Below are 26,106 nucleotides of genomic sequence, written 5' to 3' on the forward strand. Positions count from 1 at the left end.
TTCAGTTGATGGTCATCTCTGAGGTATGAGACTAAGGTTATATATATATATGGAAATTCCTCTGCAAGTGTTGTCTTCTTGTGTATTCAATTTTTAGGGGACCCTTTTTGGGACAAGGTCTCCCTAGGTAGTCCAGGCAGGCCTTAAACTTACTATGTATACCAGAGTGTCCTCAAACAGACAGGAATCCTCCTGCCTCAGCCTCCCAAGACAGGCATGTGCCACCACACCCAGCTCAGATGTTATTTTTAATACACACATACATGGAAGTGTGTTTTTCCTGAATGATTAGACGTAGGGCATCTCTACACTTCTGTGTTCTCCTTTGTACTGGGAGCAGAGCTGTGTGCCAAAGCTGCCCAACAACGCTCACCAGGGTCTCCCTGTAAGCAGACCTCAGCCTCATGAGCCCTCGTGGTCTGACAGCTCGTAATGGGGGAAAAAGCAATTTCCTGGACATCATCACAATACAGAGTTTCATAGGTTAGGTGGAAAGAAAGCTTGAACTGGAATCTGAATGTTCCCATTTAGCTTTCTGCACTTTATTTTAAATTTCCCTCGTGTGTTAGGATTGCTTCGTGTTCATTCAGCCCTGGTGCTGAGGACTCTGCCCTCTGTCATACGTGGTGCACCTACAAAGCTTGTAAGAAAATAGGGATTTAGGGGCTGGGGATTTAGCTCAGCAGGCATAACGCCTGCCTTGCAAGCAGGCAGTCATGAGTTCGATCCCTGGTACTGGTAAAAATACAAAAAAAAAAAAAGAAAATAGGGATTTGTTTCATAGTAACACTCTTCAGAGTTTGATCATCAGTACAGGGCTGATGATCTCCTTGGCGGGAGCACTTTCCCTTTAATGTATGAGTGCACTGTTCTCGCTTTCTGGGCTCTGACAGCCAAGTGACACAGAACAGTGAGAAATGGAGTTTCCACCCCTGTTCTTTAGCACCTGTCTGCAGGATGCAGGGCTGGTTCATGGATGCAGCTCATCTGAGCTCTTCCTTGTGTCCCCCGACCCTCATCTCCTGCTCCCCTTCCCATCTGAGAAAGATGCACCCCATGTCTTCTGATTTGTTAAAAAGTTAGTGTCAGTCTGCAACATCATTTGTCATCTGTAATTGGAGATTTGAGAATGATTCTCTTGTGGGAAGTTATGTTTATAAGATTTGGTCATAAAACCAAGTTTTCATTTGCCTCCATTAAAATATATGTAACAAACATAAAAACATTGAGGGCTAGGGGCTGGGGATTTAGCTCAGCGGCATAAGCACCTGCCTTGCAAGCAGGTGGTGGTGAGTTTGATCCCTGGTACTGATAAAAAGAAAAAAAGAAAAAAGTGTAAAAAAACATTGAGGGCTAACAGCAATCTTCACTGCTCTAAAGTCATCAAGAATTAGTTACTACTTTGTTACAGTGTTATAATATACTAGTTACCATTTTGTTACTGTGTCAAAATTCTTATTTAGGCTTCAAGTTCTGTAACTTTCAATCTTGCTAATAACTAGCAATACTGAGTTAAAGGAAAAGAAAAATTAGAAAAGCAGGGTAATTGAAAAAAATAAGACAAAGATCTTTTACCAATCTGATGTGAAGCTAAAGAAGACTTGCAATGTGTGCGTATCTATCTAGTTTGAAAATGGTGAGAAGAGCCTGCACTTTCCCTACACAGTGAGCTCAAGGCCAACTTGGACTAGATAACAGTGACATCTCAAGATCCGATGCACATAATTAACTGCGTGTGAATCGTGTCTCACAGGACTTCCAGTGCACGTGGTCCCATGCAGGGCTGGCTCTGCAGAATTCCCACTGAACAGTGCCTCTAGGCTCCTCCGTGTCTGGGGGATGCCGTACATCCTAGCACCTTTTAGAGATTCCTCTTGTAGGAGGCTGGAGGCCTCCTGGAGGCTCTGCATTCAAGGATTTGAGTTTAAGAGAGCTGGCAGTGGGGTCAAGAAGCCCTCACATTGGTGTGGGCACCACTGCCCAAGGGTCTGCTTCTTAAGTGAATCCAAAACCCCAATGTTATATTTTTCTCAAACTTGATTGGAGTGTGGAGAGCTGAGTGGTTTTCATCAAATTCCCACAAGAATTATGTTTAAATAAAATCATGCATTTTCTAATTTTAAAGTTTTGCTTTTTTATGTTTGGCCTTTTGATGAGATAGGGTCTCCTATATAGTCCAGCTGGCCTTGAATTTGCAGCAACCCTCCTGCCTCGGCCTCCTGAGTGCTGGGAGTACAGATGTGTGCAGCACCATGCCCGACTTCTACTTCTAATTTTCTCTTCCTTTCTTTATCTCTCTCTCTTGTACAAGGGATTGAACTCACAACCTCACATTTGTCAGGCAGATGCTTGAGCTTCTTCTGAGTTAAACCCTTGGCCACTTCTAATTTTCAAAAGGTGATGTCTATCCATTTCCTACTGTACTTGCTGGAAGGGAACCTAGGGTTCCTCAGAGGTAGAGTCATAGGGAACACATTCTCAGGACCCTGCTCCAGAGGGGAATTTACCTGCCTGGTGACCGCCGCTGTCTGCCTCAGTGTCATTGTCCTTGGAGACCACTGCAGGTTTTCATCCTGGTCCAGAACTGTTAATTGCCCCACACATGGTCCACCTCAGAGCTGCCCGGAGCTGACCTCCCTCTGCCCTGTCACAGGAGCTGGGTATTGCAGATGAGGTGAAAACCATGTGTGGTTCCCCCCACATGCAGGCTCTGTGCTGTGCATTTCCCTGTTGTAGGAGATATTCTCCATCCCTGGCTTAGGGAGCCACTGCATGAATTATGTCAGTTTCTGAAAGTCTCAAGGCATGTGGAAGGCGTGGTCCTCTGCATAATAAGGGAACTAGAACTCAGTTTTGTTATTATGATCTATTGTTTTATATGGGGCTTTTCTCCCTACTTAAAAGTCCTTACAGGTAACGACTATTTGCTGCATCTGAACCTCAGATTGTGTCTAAAAGAAAGTTTTGTAGGAAAAAACCCCCACATCTTTGTATTCCGCTGCCATCTAGATTGCATGTTATGATCCTGGGTGATTGTCAGCTGTTTTTCAGTTGGCACAGGGGAGAAGTGGGCAGCCTTCTGAGTCTCAGAAACAGTTTCCAGCGAGCACAGGACTGCAGTGTGCCCTCGAGGCTTGGCAGTTGGCATCTCGTTCACTGGCACTGTGCTTGCTGGAGAATTTATTCTGCATTGTTTTCTTCTGGGTGGATTACAATGCTTTTATCATTACGCTATGAAACCATGGTGGCAGTTTTCATTAGGACTGGCTCCTGTACAGTCAGGAGCAAGACAAGGGCATCATCAGGCCCGTTCAGTGTGGTCAGCAAACCTTTGGCCAGAGCTGTCAGGCAAGGTAAAGAAATGAAAGGGATGCAGTTAGGAGAGGAAGAAGTCTAACAGTTCAACATAATCCTTCACATAGACTCCAACGTTAGACTCCTGGACCTAATAAATTCTGCAAAAGTATCAGGGTGTAAAGTCCACACAGTGGCCCTGTGCACCAGTAATAAACCTACAGGAAAAAATTAGGAAAATGATGATTCATGGTAGCATCAAGAAACATTAAATCCTGAGAAATTAACCTCAGCAAGGCAGGGGGACCTCTGTCATGAGATCTGCAGTGCACGGAAGGAGGCCCAAGAGCCCGCAGGCCGGGTGGGTGGTGAATAATAAATAGCCTTTCCCTTGTAATCTCTATGCATGAGCATTTAGGGAAGCTCATCTGACCGACCCTCAGGAATAACTGTAATGCCCCCCCAACAAGCTAACTACATTAAAATCAGTAATTGTCCAAAAGAGGAGGAAGAAAAAAAAGAGTGGATTGTCATGGTAACCATGGCCTGTAGACAGGAGGAAGCAGGAGCTGTCTAGGTTTGTGCATTCCTGGGAAACACAGACGGTGACGACCTGGTGTTTGAGGCCATACTAGAGAACAGAACATTGTTTTGAAACAACAGATTTCCTGAATACAGCACAGGGCATAATTTTCAAAATGCCTGTCTTGCAAGTTTTCCTGGTAGGAAGTTTTCTGACATACCCCAAATAATGGTGTTTTATAGTCCGTTTCACTCTGACATTGCTCCCATTCCTGGGGATGTGACGGTGAGGTAGCCCTCCAGGCTGGCTGTATGTTACTCGACCTGAGACCTGAAGGTGTGAGGATTAACCTGCAGGCCTTCCAAGGTCATGGCATGTTAGAGACAGAATCTACCTCTGTGAGATTTCCCCACCAGCCACCTGCAACCCTTACCCCTGACCCACCCAGTTCTCTGCCAGTTGCTTTTTAATTCTTTATTTCCCTCAGTGCTCAGCATCTTCCTCCCACTCTATAATCTGCTTTCCATATCATGTATGTTGCTTATTTATTTCCTTCTTAGAAAACTAGGCCAAGAGGACGGATATTGACGGCCCCAGGACCTGACTTATAGAGTTTGTTCAGTAAATACCTATGGGTTGCTTGGCTTTCTCTTTTCTTCTCTTCCCTCCTCTCCTCTCCTCCCCTCTTTTTCTTCCTTTCTCTTTTGAGACAGGATCTTAGCACATAGTTCAGGCTGCCTTGGGCTCATCAGGCTGGCCATGAACTCTCAGTGATCTTCTCATCTCAGCCTCCTGAGTGCAGGGATCATAGATGTGCTCCTCTATTCCTGCATTTTTGTGGTGTCTTTTTGACCCTAACCCTAATCCTATCCATAGTTTTTTGCACTTTCTTTTGATTGTTAGAACAGTTTCATTTCAGGCTTTGGAACTCAGCTGTGTGTGTGTGTGTGTGTGTGTGTGTGTGTGTGTGTGTGTACACTTACACATGCACGTGTATATGTGGCACAAGACTCAAACCCAGAGCTTCTTTCATGTTAGCCAGGCACTGTTCTGCTGAGATTCTGCCTGGCAGGTCCTGTTACTGTTGGAGAAGGTCTCACTGTTCAGTGGGAGGCCTCTCATGCAAGATCCTCCTGCCTCAGCCTCTTGAATAGCTGAGATTACAGGCAGGTGCCACTGCAGCCCCTTCCAGGCCCATGTCAGTGCTGTCACCCTTCCTCCAGCCCCATGAGGAGGCAGCCTTCTTGGCCATGCACCATCCGGGAGTGTCTATTTGACATAAAAGGTGCTGCTCTTGAGGAGAGAGGGGATCCAACAGGAGCTTAAGAGCACACTGCTCTTTATGCAGGAGTCGAGTCAAAGCACCATCTTGGTTCATTTATTTTGGTGGTACTGGGATCAAGCCTGGGGCTTCATGCTGAGCTGCATCCCCAGCCTTTATTTTGAGACAGCATCTCAAGGGTGCTCAGGCTGGGCTGAAATTTGAAATCTTCCTGCCTCAGCTTTCCAGAGTGCTGGGATTAGAGGTGCATATCACCAGACATACCATGTGTCCCCAGTGTTTCCACATCAAGAATTAACTCCAGAGAGCCAGAGTGTGTCAGAGGTGGCGGGGTCTACACAGGCCTCCCCTACGGTTCCATGCTTAGCACGCCTCCGCTACTGCAGTGCTTGATCCTGAGTTTTTGCGGCTTCGAATTTCAGCCCATGGAAACTTGAGATTGTGCTGTGAGATGCGCATCAGAGATTAGCATCAGAACAGGCAGGCGAGGATTGCTCTGTTTTGTTTTTTGTCTTTTTGAGACAGGGTTTCACTATGCAGTTCAGGCTATCTTAAACTCATTGTGTAGCCCAGGCTGGTCTCAAACTCACTGCAGTCCTGTTTCAGCCTCCCAAGTACTGGGATTACAGCCATGCATACTGGTCCAGGGAGGACTTGATTGGAAATTCACTAGTTATAGCAGCTGTGCAGTCTGTAGATGGGAGTCTTTTATGCCCTTGAGAAAAGCTGACTGGAGCTTTAAGTGTGTGTATCTTTCCTCTTAGAGAAGAAAAAGACACAGGCCCTAGGAAGTCGGTAAGGCCTGAAAGCCAGAGCCCCTCTTCGGAGCCTCAGTACTGTGCACAGTTGTGCTGAGTGACCGGAGCCTGGGGCATGGGCCTAGCCCCTGGGAGGGAGGTCTGCCTGGCTGCAGCTTCAGTGCTGAATAATTAGGAAATAACCATAAGCTGTTACATGTTACCTTTAAATGTGTTATTGTTTTGTTTTTCAGACAGGGTTTTACTGTGTAGTTTAGGCTGATGTGAAACTTCCTAGGTAACCCTGGCTGGCGTGCAGGGCTTATAGGAGTGTGCAGGTCCTGAGTGCAGGACCCTGCCCAGCTGAGTATTATGTTTTTAATAAAGAAATTACAAGCCCCCCTGAGTTTTTCATGCATTATGAGTCCCATGTGAGTTGCCGGTTCTAGTCTCAGTAATTTCAATTGGTACCTTGGATGAGGACGACCCATTGCCAGCCTCCTGGCACCCCCTAACTCCAGCTTGATGGATGTGCCCTTTTTCTGTTTTTTTCTCTATTTTATTTTCCTATCTGTGTTGGCCCATGTTTGCAGTGCGTACTGTTCTTCTTCTCCGTGTGGCATTGGTGCATGTGTACGACACGCCCTTCCCTCCCACCTTTCTGCTCTCCATCCTCTCCTCCCTCTGGCTTGCCTTCCCCTAGGGAGAGACCCATCCTCCTCTTTCCTCTGGTTGCTCCTTTATTTTGCTGTTCATTTGTACTTCCGGTGGCTCACAGGAGAGAAATCATGCTAATACTTTTCAGCCTGTGTGTCAGGTTTATTATACTTCACTTACTGGCCTCGAGGGGCATCTTTTCCTGCACAAGGCTCATGTTCTTGATGGCAGAGTAGTGCTCCATTGTGTGTCCACCCCGTTGATGGGCTCAGGGTCAGCTTGTGGGAGCTGCGCTGCTGTTAGGCATGTGCCTGGGGGACTGTGGCACTGTGCTGTTTAGTTCTCTAGGAGATACCCAGCCGGGCAATAGCTGGGTTGAATGCAGGTTTCAGTGTTTTGGCGGGACCTAGTTTTGCATGGGGTCTATAACACCTTGCCCACACCAAAGCAGGGTCCACAGATGTCCCCCCATCACTGAATGAACCAATGTGTGCTGACCCTAGCATCCTCAGTGATGTGGCAGGAGATGTGGGAATCACCCAGCCTCGTGTGTTTGAGGGAAAGTCAGCAGTGAGCATTGCAGGACCAGCCCAGGAAGGCAGTGGTGAAGTCCAGGAACTGGGCATTGGCTCTCACCCCACGGCTCAAGTGTTCTTTCTATTCCCAGCCACCTAAGGAGGTGACGCCTTAGCAGAAGACAAGGAAAGACCTCAATCCAGTCAGTAATCCCAGGCTACAACCTTGAAACCAAACCACTCTTAAGTCTTCCAACCTCCCCGCAACGGGCTGGGCTGGGCTGGAAAGAGGTGCCAGGTGCTTAGGCCCAGGGACAATTTTGCTCCCTAACCTCAGGCAAGTGCCTTAGCTTCACACACAGGAAAGCAGAAGAGTTTAGGTGGATTTCTTCTGACCATCCGAAATGTCTCATTAGGACGGTCACTGTCCCGCAGGGTCACTTCTAGCTAAATGCCACCTTGCGATTCTGCAGCCTTTCAAGAGGTCCAGCTGTTCTTGGACAGTTCTGGGAGCAGAACTCCTTGTCAGGTTTGCTTCTGGAAATGAAGGCGACCACCAGAGCCATGTGGTATGTGTCTGGGCTTGAGGAACTGGTATCCTTCTCTCTGAGATGGGGTCTTAGTATGGAGCTGTTAGTCCAGGCTAGCCTTGGGCACATCTCCTTGCTTCGGCCTTCCACATGGGAGGATACAGGCTTGTGTGTGCCACCACACCTGGCTAGGGAGTCTGTATTCTATTTTTTAAGATTATGATTTGTTACTACTTTAGTGACAGTAATGTGCTTAGTACCAGCCCACAAACAATCCTAGGGGCACCTTGGGAATGTTCAGGAATTTCATGAGATGCAGGTAGCCTGATGTGTTATCAGCCAGGATCCTCCAAGAATAACTTTTAAGGAATATGTTAGAAGCTGAATGTTCATTTTTAAATTGGAACTAAGTAACATGAACTGTTAATATAATGCACAGCACCTCTGGAACGGGGGTATACTCTGTAAAGTTTTACCCAAAAGGAATAGTACCCTAACTGCCACTGTCCAGGGCCCTCTTAGAGACTCTGGCTTCTGTGTAAAATTGCTTCTCCTTCCAAAATTCTGGCATTAACTACTTTTTGTACAGCAAATCACTGTGTTTGGTCTGCCAAGGGCTGGCATTTTTAAAAATTTTAAAGAGACCCACAAAACATAAGAGACATACAAACTACTGGAAAAACAAAAAGCCCCCCAAAAAATAACAATATGGGCTTTCAAAACAAGATGATAGGATTAACAATGGTTGTTATGTTACATATTGTTATCTCCAAAAGAGTTGCTTAGATTATCAGATATAGACATGCAAAATTGATAGAATTAGTAGCATAGTCATCTTAGATATTATATATATATATATTATACATGATTATGTATACATAAACAAGCTGGCATTTCTGAAATATGCTTGAAGATTGAGATGCACAAGAGGGTAGAATTGTGGGAGTAATGAATCTCAACCTCCAAAACGTCAGACCATGAAAATTGCAAGTGTTTCTGGCTTCAGGCACTTACCAGAGCAGCTCTGATGGAAATAAACTCTGGCTCTCACCCTGGACTCTGAGAAACATAAAGAATCTCGTGCCATGGCAAAGCTCTTGGCGTTTAGATCTAGTTTTGTGTCATGTGGAGGCAACTGGGGGCAAGCGGTCAGCTTTGGTATTCAGAGGTGGAGCAGACTAAACGGGCATCAGCGGTTGGCTCCATGGGCAAGGAAGTGACTGTCCAGTGCCCCGGGGCCACACCACCCTCGGGCACAAGCAGCAGGAAGCCAGGGCCAGTGCAGCCCCCTAACTTTGAGAAAATCCCTTTTTGTTGCAATTACTTGAACTTGTTAAAAAAAAAAAAACATTTTCACTGATTACCGGAGAAGTCCCTACAAAACAACAGGCCCTGCTACATAACAATTTTGTGTCCACTTGAAGACCACTCTGTATAAATCTGTAGAAGCCACAGCACAAAAGCTTAACATTTCTACAGTAAGCAAAGTGAGCGTGTTTCTTTTTATTGGGTTTTGTCGAGGAGCCAGGTGACAGGGCTCCAGTGTTCAGGGAATTTCACAGTAACAGGTTTGGAACATGGGGAGGCCAAAAACAGTCAGCCCCCCCTCTTTTCTGTGTCAAATAATGATTTGTTTAAATTTTCCAAATCAGATTCATAGAACTGTCACCAACAGCCCCCAAGATAAATTCTCTTCACCCCAAAACAGAGAAACAGTATTTAATTTCCCTGCACTTAATAAAAAAGTGAACCTTTTCACAACCAGTAGATCACTCAGGAAAGAAATGGCTGTCGCAGACAGAATACTTCCCTGCACGCCTTGAAATCCACATGGAAACTGGCAGCTGTGCTTAAAGCACTGCCCTGAAATGAATTCCATCGGAAGTCACCTTCGCTCGGGCAGCATTGGAAAGCTTCCTCTGTTGTAATTTTGCCCTTGACACTTTTTTTTAAAAAAAAAATCCAAAATTATGTGGAATGGATTGCAAAAGGGAACACTGAACGCGTTTTATACCTAGGAGATTAAGTGGTGCATCACGTATTGTGCATGCCGTCTGCACGTTTTCTTTGTGTGGGTTATCTTTGTGAACACCTGCATGGAGGTGGAAATTGCTCAATATCTGAATTGGTTTTACAGTTGCCAAACGAGTTTTTTAAAATTGTATTTTGACCTACTCTCTAGGTTGCTTGTATACTTTTAGTGTTTTTTTTTTTTTTCTTCTGATCATTTTGACAGGGTCTTGTTATGCAATTCGGGCTGGCCTTGAGCTTACTGTGTAGCCCAGGCTGATTTTAAACTTGCTACAGTCCTCCTGTCTCAGCCTCCTGAGTGGCTGGAATTATAGGCATGTGCCACCATGCCCGGCTAGTTTAATTTTGAAAAGCCCTGATTTTGAAGGGCCATGGGTTGCACACTTGAAGTTTCCACAATTCTTGAAGCTTGTTGGCAGTGTTGTGATGACGAGGTCAGTCTCACCCAGTGCCTCCAGTGGAGATAAAATTCAAACCACACAGGGAATGCAAAAACTTCCTAGCACTCAGTTGAAACAAGGAGAAATAAAATTGATTTAATGGTACATTTTGTATTAACTCAGTGTATCCAGTAGTATAATTTTAACATGCGGCAAGTGCTTTATAAAAACCAAGATAGTTCTGTAGTTTTTCATGCTGATCTTCCTGTGCAGTGCTCATCTCCCCAGGAGCCACATCCCAGGGCTGGGGTCACCTAGCACAGCCCCAAGGAGCCATCTCTCACACTGGATGGGGGAGCAAGCTTCACTGTGTTGCTTTTCTTTGTCTAATGAATTCGAACTTGTTCAATTTAAATTTTATTTATGTAAACATTATTTTTAAAAAAACAGCTTGTTTTGTATTGAGACAGGGTCTCACTATGTAGCTCAGGTTGGCCTTGAACTTACACTCTTGGTGTTCCTCCTGCTTCAGTCTCCAGAATGCTGGAATTACAGGTGTGGGCCAGCATCCCTGGCTGCTTGAGCACTTTTCTCTAGTGGCCCCATTCCTTCTCTTGGAGAATGGATTTGTTTTAATGGATTTTCGGCACATGTGCGGGTGGCAGACTGCTTTAGCACAGAGTACAAGAAACAGCCCGCAGGTCTGTGCTAACGGGGTGGTCGCAGACTTGACCCCCACAGCTCTTAGAACAGCCCAGGCCTCATCTCTTCAGATGGAAGTGTCTCCGTGTAACTCAGGGCACGGGAAGCAAGCTCACAACATGAAAGAAAGGACGTGAGATTCTAGGAACAAACCTGAACGCTGAGTTTCATCTGAGTCAAAACCCCCGCCAGGCTCTGGAGCAGGTCTTTCAGGGCTGTTCCTAGCGTTTATGCTCCGTGTGAGCTGCAGGGTTAGTGGCTCTGACTTCTCAGAACGCTGGTCGGTTCGTACTTTTATGGAGAGTGCGTTAAGCAAATAGATGAGCTTGATGACTGTCCAAGAACATGCTGTGTACCTCGCGACTTATTTATGTGTTTGCCTGTTTCTCAGCATTGTTTTAAAGTTTGCAAATAAGGGCCTTCACCCTGCTGTTTTATACTTATTACTAGTAGTTTAATTTTTCTATTGTTGCCATGGTGGTGTACACCTGTAATAACCCCAGCACTCAGGAGGCTGAGGCACGAAGCCTGCAGTTAGTTCAAGGCCCACTCGGGGTATACACTAAGTTTAAGTCCAGACTGAACTGCACACTGACCTTCAAAAGATTAATTTTTCTGTTATAACTACCATGTTTTATTGTGATGAAGTGTCAGGCTGCGCTTGTGTCATTCACGGCTTTCCTGGGTTCTCAGAAGCTCTGAGGTTTCTCCGGGTTCTCTTGGTTTCCCGTCCAGCAAAATTGCCTTTTAAATGTTTCTATCTTGTTTTTCCTGTTTTTTATTTGTCTTTTTAAATAAGCAGTGGCTATTTTTAATAGAGTTTTGTTTTTAGCCGAAGTAGAAAATACTCCTTTTCTGTTTACATCCTTAAAATAAATGTGACCAGAAGGACCGTGGGAAAATAATGACTGTATTTTGAATGGAAACTGATGCGTTAGCCAGCACCCTTAATTTTTAATGAAGTTTATTGTCATTCATCTTAGGGAATTTGTACCTGTTCATCATAAATCTTGATTCTTCTGTTTTTCCCTTTCCCCTCCCTGCTTTTCAACCTTTGCTTTTTTTTTTTTTTTTTCCCATTGAGAGAGGTTCTCACTATGCAGTTCATGCCAGCCTTGAACACACTTTGTAGCCCAGGCTGGTCTTGAACTCCCAACGATCCTCCAGCCTCAGCCTCCTCAGTGCTGGGATTAGTGAGCCACCACATCAGTCTACAATAGTGAATTTCAACAACAAGACAAAAGGAAATCTCCCATAGTTGCTATGCTGGATATTGTTATCCACTAAACAGATGCTCAGACTGCCTGCCCCCAGCCTGCAGAGTCAATCAAATCACACAGTACCAGAATTAAGTTGCTATCACCTCAGCCTGTGTTCCTCTGAATCAGCCAGTTGCTTAGGGGCGGGAAGGCGAGGGTGTTACTGTCTCCCAGCCTGCGCACCAGCTGGCCCACAAGAAGGACAGAACGGCTTCTGTTTCTCTTCCTGACCCTGCATGGCTGCTGCTGGCTCATGAGAAGAGCAAATTGGCTTTTTCATAAAATCTTTGCCCCCCCTTCTCCCCAAAATCCTTATCTGCACCAATATCTTCAATAGTTCTACCTATCCACTTCCAGAAGACTTAGTGTCTCTGTTTTAATGTATAGATCTTTGATCCACTTTGGGTCTAGTTTTAATTTTTAGCATGTGCAAAGCCAGTTTTTCCAGCACTATTTGTTCCGTCCTTCCACATTGTCAAAGTCTTCCACTTCTCAAAGATAAGATGGCTGCGTGTGCGTGGAGTTGTTTCTCCCACTTCTAGTCTATTCCATTGATCCTTGGGTTTTGTTTTTTAAGTGCCACGCTGTTTTTATCACAGTAACTTGTAGCAGAATTTTAATGCCCCTGTCTTGGCTTTGTAGCCCAGAATTGCTTTTAGCTAGGTCTCTTCTGATTCCAAATGAATTTTAGAAATATATTTTTCTAATTCTGCGAGGTGTGCTGTTTGTGTTTTGATATGGCATTAAATCTGTATAACAATTTTGAGTATAGCCATTTTAACTATATTGGTTCTTCCTACCCAAGAATAAGGGCTATCTTTCAATTTTCTGATAGATAATCTGCTTCAGTCTCCTTTTTTAAATCAGTACTGGATGCAGGCGCTTATGCCGCTGAACTAAATCCCCAATCCCAATGTAGAGATTTTTTATTTCCTTTGTTAGACGGAGTCCTAAGTATGTCATTTTTTTTCAATGCTATAGTGAAAGATGTTATTTCCCTAATTTGTCCCTTAATGAGTTTGTGATTCTTATGTAGGAGTGCTATTGATTTTAATTGTTGAATTTGTATCCAGTTATGCTATTGATTTTGATTATTAAATCTAGAAATCCTTTGGAGATTTTGGGCTCATTTATGGAGAGTATCATGTCATCTGCAAATAATTAAAATTTAACTTCTTTTTCCTATCTTTTTTATTTCTCTCTCTTGTCTAATTGCTCTGGCTAATATTTCAAGAACTGTACTGAATAAGAGTGACAGTAAACATCCTTGTCTTTTTCCTGATTTTAGAGTGAAAGCTTTCAGTTTTTGGCCATTTAGTATGATAGCTGTTTGTCATAAAGACCATTCTAATTTTCTATAGGGTTTTTTGTTAGACTTTATTAAATGTTTTTTTAAAATTATCAGTAACAGGGACCGTACTCACAACTGCCTGCTTGCAAGGTAGGCACTTATGCAGCTGAGCTAAATCCCCAGCAAAATATGTTTTCTGATCTCTTGACATGATCATGTGATTTTTGTCTTTGGTTCTGTTAATATGATGTATTACATTTATTGATTTGTGTATGTCAAACCATCCCTGCATTCCTGGAATGAATCCTACTTGATCATGGTATATGATCTTGATGATTTTCGACATTCTGTTTGCCAGTATCTTAATTGAGGGTTTTTGTGTCTATATTCATTGAGGAGACTGACCTGCAGTTCTTTTTGGTTTGACCATTCTCTGATTTTGGTATGGATATTATAATGGACCCTGGACTCATAAAATCAATTTGTTCACAAGGACTGTTTATAACTCGTTGGTTGTGAGTCAAGATTACTTTTCCCATAAGAAATAATGGAAATACTCAATGCATTCCAAACTTTCAAAGCCTCCCTTTTCATGATAAATGGTTGTATAGTGTGCATAATTTACCAGAAACACCCATAATTTTCCTAGTGTACTCACCAAAATATTATAAAATGTACCTAGTTTACCAGAAACAGTTTCCTACTGTGCTCACCATTCAAGTAGACACCTTTGGCTTGCAGAAAGGGAGAATGAAATGGAAGGTGGTCATGGAAGGAGAGGCCCCTCCCATAGGAACATCATTAATCCCAACTTTTTATTTACAGCTGCACAAGTGGCTCGCATTCAGGTACTAACTCAAGACTTTGGTCGTACCCCAAGTTATTTTAATGTGAGACCGACTGGTCATTACCTGGAAGCCCACTGTACTTGCTTACCGGAATGACTGTGAATTCTTCAGGACCTGAGCTTTTCTTTGCCAGTAGATCTTTATATTTTTAATTTCATTGACTGATACTGACTTAGAATTTTTATGTGGTTCAGTTTTGGTAATTCTTATGTATCTAGGACTCTGTCCATTTTTGCCTACATTTTCCTGAAGGTAAATGTAGGTGTTGATGATGTCAAAGGATTTCTGCAGGATCTTTTGTGATTTCACCCTTTTCGTTCCTAATTGCATGAATTTGAGTCTTTCCTTTTTTAAAAAAATTAGATTGGCTAAAGGTTTATCAATTTTATTTAATCTGTCAAAGAACCAATTCTTTGATTCATTGATATTTTTTGTATTGCTTTCTTAGTCTCCATTCCATTAATTTCTGCTCTGATTTTTATAATTTCCTCCTGCATGGGCTTGACTTGCTCTTTTTCTACAAGTTTGAGGTTCAACATTAAGTGGTTTATTTGGGCTTGCTCTGTTTTCTTGACATTGATATTCACCACTATAAATTTCCCTTGTAAGACTGCTTTCATTATGTCACATAAGTTCTGGTATCTTGTATCAGCATTATTCTTTAATTGTAGAAACTGCCTAATTTCTTCTTTAAATTCATCTGTGACCCATTGGTTGTTCAGTAGGGTATTATTTAATTGCCATGTGTTCTTGTGGTTTCTTTTGGCTATTGATTTCCAATTTAATTGCACTAGGGTCCAAAATATGCATGGGATGATTTCAGTTCTTTTGCATTTTCTAAAGCATGTTCTGTGAGCTCGTATATGTGGTCTGCTTTGGACCACAGCTCTTGCAGCTGAGAACTGTGTGTATTCTGATGTTGTGGTATAGCATACTTTGTAGTCATCTACTAAATTGATTTGCTCATAGGTCTGGTTCAGTTCTGATATTTCTTTTTTTTTTTCCTAGTTGACCTGTTTGTGACAATGGGGTATTGAGGTTCCTGATAATTGTGTTAGTGCTTATTTGATTTCTCATGTCTGTTAATATTTGTTTTACACAGTTAGGTTGCATCACTATTTGGTGCACACATTTATCCTCTTGGAGTTTCCCCTTAAGTGTGTAGTGACCTTGCTTGTCTCTTTAGTTCAGTCTTGATTGCAGTTCATTTCACCTGCAAATAAAGTAGCTATCCCTGCTTTTTCCCATGTTCTCATCACAAGAAATATTGTTTTCCATCCTTTCACTTTCAGTCTGTGAATTTGTTTTTGAGATAAATGTTTCTTGGTCAGTTATAGAGCACATCTCCAGCTCCGCCCCACCCCGACCTGTGTGGACTTGGAAATGTTCATCAATCTCAAATATACTTGCATGCATAACAATGACCATACATGGGCAGATTCATGCCAGTCTTTGATTCTTACTGGATACCCATTCTTCAGGCACAAAGGTGTGAAAAAGGTCTGTTCCTGGGGAATTCACAGCTCTGTGAGAAAGAATAAAGTATAACGGAGAGTGGTTTGTGCAGCAATGGGCCTGTAACCATTCAAATTACCGATAGGAACAGAAATGAATAATTCTCTTGGCATATCAAAGACAATTCCAACTAAAACCAGCAATCTGAACCCCAGGCATGGTAGCCCATGCATATAACACTAACTACCTAGGAGACTGAGGCAGGAGGATCACAAGTTAGTATCAGACCAGGCTACCTAGTGAAACCCTGTCTCAAACCAAAAGGGCTGAACATGTAGCTGGGCAGTAGAGCACTTCCTAGCAGGCACGAGCCCAGGGTTTGAGCCCCAGTAAGGGTGGAGTTTGGAAAGAGACCTTCTGGTTTGGGCTCATCTAAGCTGTTATCCTTGGATTATGAACCAAGAGACAGGGCAGAAGGAAAGACAGAAAGCAGTCTCAGTTCCGTCTGCTGATGCTTTTGGTCCCTCTGGTTCTCCTTGGCCATAAGGTTTGAGAATTGCTGGGCAGACAAGAACTGCCACTTCCTGTAGCAGTGACACTCGGGTCCCCCTCACTGCACTGTCTGGGTTTCCTATGTATTTATGCAGCAGTTTCTCAAATGTATCACTGGGCATAGTTATATATTCATGCACTGCCATGTTTGTTTCCTTGCCCTTAGGATTCACTCAGAGGGCAACCTCGTGGATGGCCGAGAGGAAGCCTGATGGAACAGGACAGAAGCAGCCATGTGGCGGGCAGTACACTCAGTCCATTCCTGATCCCAGCAACAGCTCCTGCCTGTCAGCTCGAGCCCCTGGCCACCAAGCTGCAGAACGGAAGCCCCGTCCCCGAGCAGCCTCACCCCGAGGTGAACAGGAACACCAGGTGGCAGACCCTGAAGAGTTGGTCTGGGGTTCCCCCAAGCGGCCGCGCCAGTCCTGACTTCCTCCATGAGGACAGAGGCTTTTCCAGGTGTCTGGAAAACGGGGGTATAAAACGTACAGTGAGTGAACCGTCTCTCTCTGGGCTCCATCAGAACAAGAAGTTGAGACAAGACCAGAAAGCCAACAGAGAAAGAAAACACCTCGGGGAGAGTCAGGAAAGAAACCCAGCTGGGTGCAGCCAATCCCACACCTCTGATGTGAATGAGAACAGAGAATCCGTGAGCTCCAGAGCCCAAGAAAATGTAGCTGAAGATCTCACGACTTTGCCAACACTTGACTGCAATGGGTCGGAAAACTCGGTGCATCCGGTTCTGCGAGAGCAGGAGCAGAAAGATGCTGAGGACATTGCGTTACCTCTGAAGAGCAAGGCAGCGCTCATGCCTAATGGTGCTACAGATTCTGCCTCTTCCCTGGAAAACGCACACGGTGAACTCCTGGAAAAAACACTGTCCCAATGTGATACAGATTGTGTTTCCACTGCAGTGCAGAAAACCACATCTCACAGCAACACCATCGATGGCCAGGCTTCTCCTGAGTCCTCCTGCAAGGTCGCTCACCCATCGCATACCTCAGGGCACATCCAGTGCCCACACCCCTCGGGCTCCGAGCTGCCCCCAGAGCCAGCTGCGGTGGGGACCGAGGCCTGCGACACGGGTCATGCCAGGCCACCAGCTGCAGTGCCAGATACCTGTCCCCTCCAGAGGCCGGCACAGCTCCAGCCACAAGAGCCAGCGCTGGAGATCTGCTCCTGTCCTGCCCAGAGCAGTGACATGCAGCGGAATGCAGTGCCAGTGTCTTTGGAGGGACTGGGTGCAGGGTCCAGCAGCAACTTTCGAGCTGCTGACAGCAGCTCTGAACAGTATTTACAGCAAAATGAAATGAATGGTGCTTACCCCAAGCAAAGCTCAGTGTTCCCTAGGGCTTCTCCTTCTGCCACTACCGCACCACCTCTGCCACAGTTGCTTCCTCCTCCCCCTCCTCCTTCCAAAGGAAAAGCCGCTCTGCAGGACACCGTCTGGGAAGAGCACCACCAGCTCCCCAACCAAAGCAACATAACTGTCCTAAGGGAAGTGAAACTAGAGGGCCAACCTGAGGCTCCACCATCCCAGAGTCCCAATCCATCGCTGCCTGCGTCCAGCCCCAGCCTGAGGCCTCCAGAAGGGCCTCAGAGTCATGGTGTCCATCAAAATGGCACAGGCGTGCTGGGGCCTGTGCCCCTGTGTACTGAGAAAGCAAGGCCAACACCAGACCATCTGGACCATCTCAAGCACAACCCACCTGCCCTTGCTCATGGGAGAGAGGTGCAGGAGCCCTGCCCACCACTGCTTGGACACAAAGAGATGGAGATTCTGCAGAATCAAGACCAGCAACACACTCAAGGTCTCATGCCCCCAGCCCAGCACTATGTGAATCCGGGATGGATCGAGTTGAAGGCCCCTCATTTTTATCAAGCTGAATCTCATCCAAAATGCAGCAAGCCATCGTTGTGCTCCGTGCTTCAGTATCAGCCCAAACCTGCTGTGCAGACGACCTCTAGAACATACACTGGAAACTCCGTTCCTGGGGGCCTTGCGAAGCAGGCTTACGTCCCACAGGCAGCGCCAGCACCAGCACCAGCGCCGCAGAATTCCCAGGTGTTCCACAGTGACGTGAGTCACAGGCAGCCGCAAGGTACGGTGGACCAGCATCTCCAGTTCCCCCTCCTCTCTCACCAGGGCCACATCTCCAAGACAGATGTCCCGCCTGAAGCCTGCGCACAGGCACTGTGCACCCCTCGATATCATTTCCAGCAGGTCACAGATCGCCAAGCCGAGAGACTGCAATCCCCGTTGTTAAAACAGCACTTGAATATACAGGCTTCAGAGCCAGAGCCGTTTTCAAACTCGCACCTTTCACAACACAAGCCCTCTAAGCAGGCAGTACAAACACAACCACCCCCAAATTCACAGTTCCCTCAAAACCAGCAGCAGAAGCCACAGCAGCAGCAGCAGCAGCAATTACAAATGCAGAATAAAGAACAAATGCCTCAGGCTTTTCCTCATCCACAAGGTAACAGTGATCTGCAAAGAGAAGAATCATTGTTTGACCACATTAAGGTAGAAGAATGCTTTGGTGGGGAAAATGAGTATTCAAAAGCAAGTGAGTTCCAAACTCAGAACACCCAAGCAGGATTGGAGAAAGGACAGAATGGGAGTAGTACAAATTCCCCATATGGGCAGGACTTGAAATCAAGTCCAAGCAAAACTCAGATTTCCTGTTCAAAAAACACACACTTCGTTCCAGAGAATAAAGAACAAAGTCTACGTTCAGAACTCTTTGCAAGAACTAAAACACAGCCCTTGCACCCCATGCAATATGTTCCAAACAATGTGACTCCAGGGCAAGGTGTTCTGCACAGGTGCTTTCAAAAACAAGAGCAGAAGCAGCCACAAGCCCTAACTTTCCACAGATACACAAACAGAAGTCAAGAGGTGCCCACACCACAGGCTGCACAGCTGGCGCAGCAGAGATACTTGATGCATAGCCAAGCCAAGGCTTCTCCTGTGCCCGAGCAGGCTCAGAGTCATGCTCAGACTCCTCCCCAGAAGGACATTAACAGGCACGCGGCCCTGCGGTGGCACCTCTTACACAGACATGGCCAGCAGCAAGGGAAGCAGTCCCAGGCAGAGCCTGGTCCCACCCAGACGAACCGGCCAATTAAGCTGGAGCCCGGGACCAAGCCCACTGCCTGTATGCGCCCTGTGTCAGGGCAGCAAGACTCCAAAACGTGGAAGAAGCCGCCCAGGCAAGAGGCTCCCGCCAGGGCCTCTGACCACGTGCCGTCCAAGAGCATCCTGGAGACCATGGAGCAGCATCTAAAGCAGTTTCCGGTCAAATCCTTGTTCGACCGTAAGGCTTTTGCCCTCAAATCACAGAAACAAATAAAAGTTGAGACCTTGGGGCCCATCACGGTGCTGTCGAGACAAACAACTGCTGCAGAGCTCAACGGCCACGCCCCAGCCAGAGAGCCGCATGCAGCTCCTGAAAAGACGCCAACCAAAAGAACAGCTGGCTCTGTTCTCAACACTTTCATAGAGTCACCTTCCAAATTGCTAGACCCCTCTATAAAGAATTTGTTGGAAACAACTATGAAAACTCAGTATGAGTTCCCATCATGCCGATGTGTAGGTAAGTCCAGGCGTGGCCTGAAGCACTTGGTGCTTCCCTAACAGACGTGTCTTCAGATATGAGATTTTCTTTTTCTTTCTTTTCCTTTTTTTAAAATGCCGAGTCTGGGAGCAGTTTGAATAGGCTCACAAAACTCTGCAGTTTACATTTTTGTCTTTTAAATTACAGATCCTTGTGCTATGTGAGAAAAACCTCATGCAGTGCTTTTCCAAAAAAGGGAAACAATTGTGCCCATTAATTTTCCCCTCTATTTTTTAAAGACCCTTTAAAATAGAAGTGTATCTGTTTTACATTAATCCACCTATTGAATCCTGAAATCATTTTCCTAGACAGACATACCGCCAGGGGAAAGAAAAATCTATTAATATTAAAAAGTAATTGCCACATGCAAACTAATATAGGAACTGGTAATTTTTAAAAATTCAAGTTTAAACATATTAGTAGTTACCAGATTTCTGAGTACTGAGAAAATTAATTCTTTATTCTTGGTGAGTTGGGGAAATTCTAATGCTGAGATCCTGGGGTACTCGCAAAGTTATCCCTTTTAACTGTTTATACACTGAAAACTGTATTTTACACTAATTTTGATTCTATTTTCTCTTTAACACTTCACCTTTCTTGGTAAAACTGGAATTTTTTAAAATGACAGCTTTTTATTCAAATTGAGAGTGCAAAGAGTCTGAGCATGAGGGGACATTTTTGCCCGTGGATTCGGATCTGCACATGGGCAGTGACTTTAGTGACAGAATCCACTTGGCTATGGGTGGAAGCCACGCAGAGGGGCCAGTGTCAAAGATACGAGGTGATAGCTGCAGGCTGCCATTCCTCTATACTTTGTGGAATGACAGAGGCACCCTCCTGCCCCTCTCGGTGTGGCGGGCAGAAGTGCCACCCACGTCCTCCTCATAGTGGGTAGTTCCGGCCAGCCCTCCTCCTAAGCCCCAGTCCTCCGTCGCTGGTGCTCAGCAGTCAGCCCTCTGCCTTTTACCCTGACGCCCATCACTGCTGCAACACACAAAAGCATGGGTCTGGGTTGCCTATTCTTATTTTCAAAGCAGAGTAATTAAATCTTAGGGGAAAATGGCCAGAAAAGGACATCTTTGACAGTAAAACCTAGTAATATCTGGGGGGTGGGATGGGTCAGGAAAAAATATTTTAAGTCTTTTATATCCAAATGGTAGGAAGGCTTCCAGGTAGCTTTATAATTTTTTATTTTCAATTTAAAAACCTAAATTATATTACATATAACATTCTAATTTCTCTACTATTTTCTTTACTCAGTCCCACTTAATGGGCTTAAAATAATTCCTTATACTATATCTGAAATGTAACTTAATATTTTTTTCCAGTGGCCATCATGTACACATACCTAGTTATTTGGCACATTTGCCAAGAGACCAGTCCATTCATTTGCAAGAAAGGAAAATTTTAAAAGTCACTAAAGGCCCTTACTGTGGCACTGGGGGATAATCTTTGTGGATGTAGCCTTTATATTTAGTATAATTGAGGTCTAAAATAATAATCTTCTATTATCTCAACAGAGCAAATTATTGAAAAAGATGAAGGTCCTTTTTATACCCATCTAGGAGCAGGTCCTAATGTGGCAGCTATTAGAGAAATCATGGAAGAAAGGTAATTAATGCAAAGGCACAGGGCAGATTACCGTTTATCCTTTTGTACATGTCAGACTTTCCCAGTCTCCCCGCGCAGTGCAGTGATAATCAGCCAGCTCAGCTCCCCCGGGGTTGCCAACACCGCACCGTGCGTTCCCCAGACAGTCACAATATTTGACAGGGCTAATCGTGTGCTCGCTGGCACAGGCTGCCCACTTTGAGACAGATGCCAGCAGACACAGGCATGAATGACAGTCAGCCAGCCACCAGCCTGCTGGGCGCAGGATGTAAACAGCAGGGTACAGAGGGTAGGGGTGAGCTCACTCCCCTAGCGCAGTGCCGAGGGGCAGAGTCCATGGGTAGCTGCTTTGTTCCCATGTGTTGTTTCGTTGCCAGTCCCAGATATGCAAAGCGTGTGCCTGTACGACAGCTAACTTGTGCAAGACCCTAGAAACAAGCCGATCAGTGCAGGTGCCAACTAGAGCCCTGGCACTCCAGTAGGGTGTCCTGGAGGGCACCGTCCATAGGCATTGCAGGGGCAGCAGGAACACATTCAGTATCATCCTCGCTCTAGTTCCAAGGTGTTAACTTCAGAATTATCATGTACAAACTTACTCAAGCCACCCAGCTAGGACCCTACCAGAAGTAGTGAGTTTCTGTGATTGTACTTTTATTAGCAAACAGCACCTCATATTTTTGTCATAAGGTGAAATAGTCTATTTCAGGAGCTGTCCGGTATTTTCAGTGTGGCTGGATGCTACTTATTGGTCATGCCTTTAAAAAAACATGGCAGCATTGATTGAAGAATGGTTCTAGCAAAAACCTGTGATGATTCCTTAAGTTTTAAAACAGCTGAGTTTAGAAAAGGACAGAAATAAAATAGCACATTTTTTTTTGCAAGGCCAAATGTAAACTAACCTAAATCTTGTGCTTTGTGAAATTACGAATAAAAATAAGCCTTCCCATTATCTTCACCCAACAAAGTTATAAAACAGTTACAATGTTCAGTATATTTTGATGCAAAAGAAAAACAAGAGTATTACCCAGTTTGCTTGGCTTAGAACTGTTTTTTTTAAAATAAATTAAACCATTCATTTTCTCAGGGTGTGGTTGTAGAATAAAATTATGCTCAGATGTTCAAATATTTTGGCTGCTTCTGGAAATCATTTGCTAATTTTGTTTGTGTGTATTTCTGTGGGTTTCTTTAAGGTTTGGACAGAAGGGTAAAGCTATTAGGATTGAAAAAATCATCTATACTGGTAAAGAAGGCAAAAGCTCTCAGGGATGTCCTATTGCTAAATGGGTAAGTGTGGCTTGAAGTGCGTTGGGTCCCCAGGCCTGGGAATTTTGATTAACCCTGAGAACTGGGTCACCAGGTCAAAGCCCAGGCCAGCTGACAGGAACACTGTTTACCACATATTCTCTGTTAATAAGAAGGCAGATTCATTTTAAGATCACGAATGGACTTGTTTAATTGAAAGTTTCAGTAGGGAGCTGAAGGTCCATTCTATTGTCTGCTTAAAGAATCCTTGGAATATGAAGAAATAGTCCTTTATCTATTAAATGCCCCCAGTGTCCCTAAAGTTGTCATTTATGAAACCCCTGAACTCAGCGCCTGCATGTCTTATCTACCTGTAGCTTGTCTTTGTGTGTGTGTGTGTGTGTGTGCGCGCGCGCGTGCTGGGAATCGAACTCAAGAGCTCATGTTTGCCAAGCAGGCACTTAAACTGCTGAGCTACCCCACCCATCCTGCCTGTTTTTTGCTTTTTGAGACAAGGTCTTGCTATATAGTTCAGGAGCTCACTGTGTAGCCTTGGCTGGCCTTGAACGCTTGGCGATCCTCCTGCCTCAGCCTTCCATGTGCCAGGCTCATGCAGTGGATGAAGCCTGCTCAGCACTAAGGGCTGGTGAATCCCCACCTCCCTAACCCCTGGGTGGCCTGTGGCGTGGAAGCCAGAAAGGCAATTGCAGGTGTGGCTGCGTGTCACCCTGCTTTGGGCTCGGATATGAACACGTGGGTGAAGCCTTATGCCCCCTGCCCACAGTAACCCTGTGCTGTGGGGTGGTGGGTGCGGGGTGGCTGGCGACCCGCAGGTGTTCCGCAGGAGCTCGTCCAAGGAGAAGCTGCTGTGCCTGGTTCGGGAGCGCACGGGCCACACGTGTTCCGCGGCTGTGATCCTGGTGATGATCATGGTGTGGGACGCGATCCCGCGCAGCCTGGCTGACCAGCTCTACACCGAGCTCAGGGAGACCCTGCACAAGCATGGCACACTCACCAACCGGCGCTGCGCACTCAACGAGGAGTGAGTGACTTGGGCCCTGGGCTGGGGTTGCAGGACAGCCTGGAGAGAGGGGCTCACTGCTTAGTTCTGGCTGCCCTGAACTCTCAGCGATCCTTCCTCGGCTGCCAGGTGGGCGCTTCTCTTTCACATTTATAAAGGGGGAACAGACTGCCTGCCTCACTGTCAGGCAGCTTCCCAATCTGCTAGCATGAATAATTGAGGGGACTGCACTAAACTGCATCACATGCACTCAGGCGATGTGACTGAGTTAGCAGCCTGAGCACCTGTATCCATGTGACCTCAGTTGTACCAGGCCAGGAGAGTCGTGCGTCTTTGTGCCCCCACCAGGACCTTCTTAAGTGCAGCACCTCTCCTGTGGCCTAGTGCCCGGGACAAAGAGTGCTCAGCGAGAAGCTTTGGGCATCCCAGCTGGAAGAATTTTAGATCTCAAGCATTAGTACAAGATTTGTAGTAGAAGCTGTGTGGACGCAGAGCCAGTTTTACCTCCTTTCAGGCAGGTGCTCAGTGTCTGAAATCATACTCAAATTGCTTCCCCTTTACATGGCTAAAAAACGAGAAATTCTTGACTAGCTAAATGTTATTTTCTAGGCAAATGAAAATTGGGAGTAGGCTGACGAGGGTATGCAGTGAGATAGTTAGTGCAGCCACCGTTTAGTTTTGCAGGAAGCCAAGCCATGGCTTGGGGGGAAGGAAGCTTCCAGCTTTCCTCTACCTCTGTCTACTGCGTGCTCCCTGCAGAGCCGGGACATGCACCCCAGGGCTCGGGCTGCACTGAAATCATCAGTATCCTGCTCAGAGTTGGTTCAGAACTAATTTTTAGGTTTGTATTTCTGCATCCAGCAAACTGCAAAGACACTGTGCAGAGCTCGTGGCCACACCCTCCGCTGGGCCCTAAGCACCTGGGGTGTTTTGTTGACTGCAGCTGGACCTGGTAGTTTCACTAGCATTTTATCAACCCAGAGGCATGCACTCTGGGTTTTGGGGAGCGAGTCAGTGATCAGTACTCTGCAGTTGCGTTTGTAGTAAGACAGCACCAAGTGGCTTTCTGTGATTGCTGAAGTGTGAGGGTGTGGGCGTGGCTGCCAGCATCACCTGGTTGCAGAGATTAATTAGAAGGCAGGCAGTTGACTGAGATGCTTAAGATGTAAAATACTTTAAATCTACCCTGTACTTGTTCTTTTGACAAAAGCCTTGAATCAGAAGATAAGAGTCCCCAACAGCCTGAGCTCACATTAGAAATGGCCTCTCCTTGGGAATTCAGGAATGCATGGTTGATTGGTTGGTTGTTGATCTAAATTTGTTTTGCTGTGCTGGGGAATTGAACTAGGGTCCTTATGCATGCTAGGTAAGCCTTTATCACTGAGACGTATCCCAACCCCTAACATTTATTTTGGGGGCAAGGACCACTGTATGTTTTAAAAGCAGAATTCTTAGATTTGATGTCTTGAGGTTGCAATTTACTGAGGAACTTCTTATAAAAATGACAGTTTTGGTTATCTTTAAATTTCTTGAAGATCCATGTAGACTTTCATATTTATTGTTCTATGTGTCTGATATTTTTCTCCTGAAGAGATTTCCTTAATTTCCTGTAAATTCCCTTTGCTTGAATTAGAAGTGGACATACACAAAGAAGTTTTATGTTCAGAACTTCCTTACATTGTTATCTAGAATTTAAAAACTATGAATAAGGATTAGCCCAGCACTGCAGAAAGTTATAAACAGCTTCAAGCAACCTGAGTGACAGGCTGCAGAGTGAGAGTTGAAAAAGTAGCCCATCTACTGCAGGCTTTCCCTGGAATTCCACGGTAAAGATGTGTAATTATTCAGAGGACAGTGAAGCTGAGGTCTCTGCATACTTGGAGCAATCCCCAAAAGTGAAAAATAATTAAAAGCTAAGATAAATATGATGAAAACACACGTAGCCAAGGCAGTAGAGGCTTCACCCAGAGACGGTTTTCACTGATCTTCTACCTTGAGTTTTTGCCAAGGATAAATAGGCCTGGGGTTCTGGACTCAAAGCTGTGTGCTCCCATCCGCGAGCGCTCACAAGTCCCCGCCACACACCCCTGACCACCAGCCCACCCGGGGAAGAGTTCCGGGGGTGCCTTGCACGGATGTCAGAAGCTGACCACTCCATTTCCTTTGAGCCAAGCCAGCCGTTTCTCCTTTGAAGATTTCCATTGAGATTCTTCTGTTTTATGACTGAGCCAAGGTGCAGGAGCACATCTGCCATCTGAAGGAACAAAGCCAGAAAGGCTTCTGCCACGTGGCCGGCCACTGTTAGACATTTGCAGAAATATCCTATTATGAAATTTCCCAAGCATACCTAAGAGGAGAAATAAAATAGAACAAACCCAGCTTTACTGTTAGTATTAATTTCCTTTTCATGTATTTCTCCCCATTTTAAAAATGTTTTGTTGAAGTATTAGGTGTTGAACCTAGAAACCCTGGGGATTGAACCCAGGAATGCTTTGCTGGGCTACATCCCGCGTTGTCTTTTTATTCATTTTATTTTATTATTTAGGGAGAGGATCT

General features: G+C 45.3%; 1 protein-coding gene across 7 annotated transcripts in view; it reads left to right on the top strand.

The window, feature by feature from the left end:
* Tet2 (tet methylcytosine dioxygenase 2) overlaps positions 1 to 26,106 on the top strand; it is a 96,367-nt gene that overhangs the window by 44,141 nt on the left and 26,120 nt on the right. For 5 of the 7 annotated variants that reach the window (XM_063260583.1, XM_063260582.1, XM_063260584.1 and 2 more), the window contains exons 3-6: positions 16,223 to 19,655; positions 21,197 to 21,287; positions 22,478 to 22,571; positions 23,363 to 23,571. In XM_063260583.1, the coding sequence (XP_063116653.1) occupies positions 16,268 to 19,655; positions 21,197 to 21,287; positions 22,478 to 22,571; positions 23,363 to 23,571 (3,782 nt within the window). In that variant the 5' untranslated portion in view covers positions 16,223 to 16,267. Of the gene's footprint in view, positions 1 to 16,222; positions 19,656 to 21,196; positions 21,288 to 22,477; positions 22,572 to 23,362; positions 23,572 to 26,106 lie in introns of those variants that run through there. The other 2 variants (XR_010051401.1, XM_063260587.1) reach the window with 2 other exon arrangements.

The sequence above is a fragment of the Cavia porcellus genome, unplaced genomic scaffold (genome assembly GCF_034190915.1).
Source record: "Cavia porcellus strain 051 isolate PalLab524CR breed Dunkin Hartley unplaced genomic scaffold, mCavPor4.1 scaffold_14, whole genome shotgun sequence".
In the NCBI taxonomy this organism is placed as follows: Eukaryota; Metazoa; Chordata; class Mammalia; order Rodentia; family Caviidae; genus Cavia; species Cavia porcellus.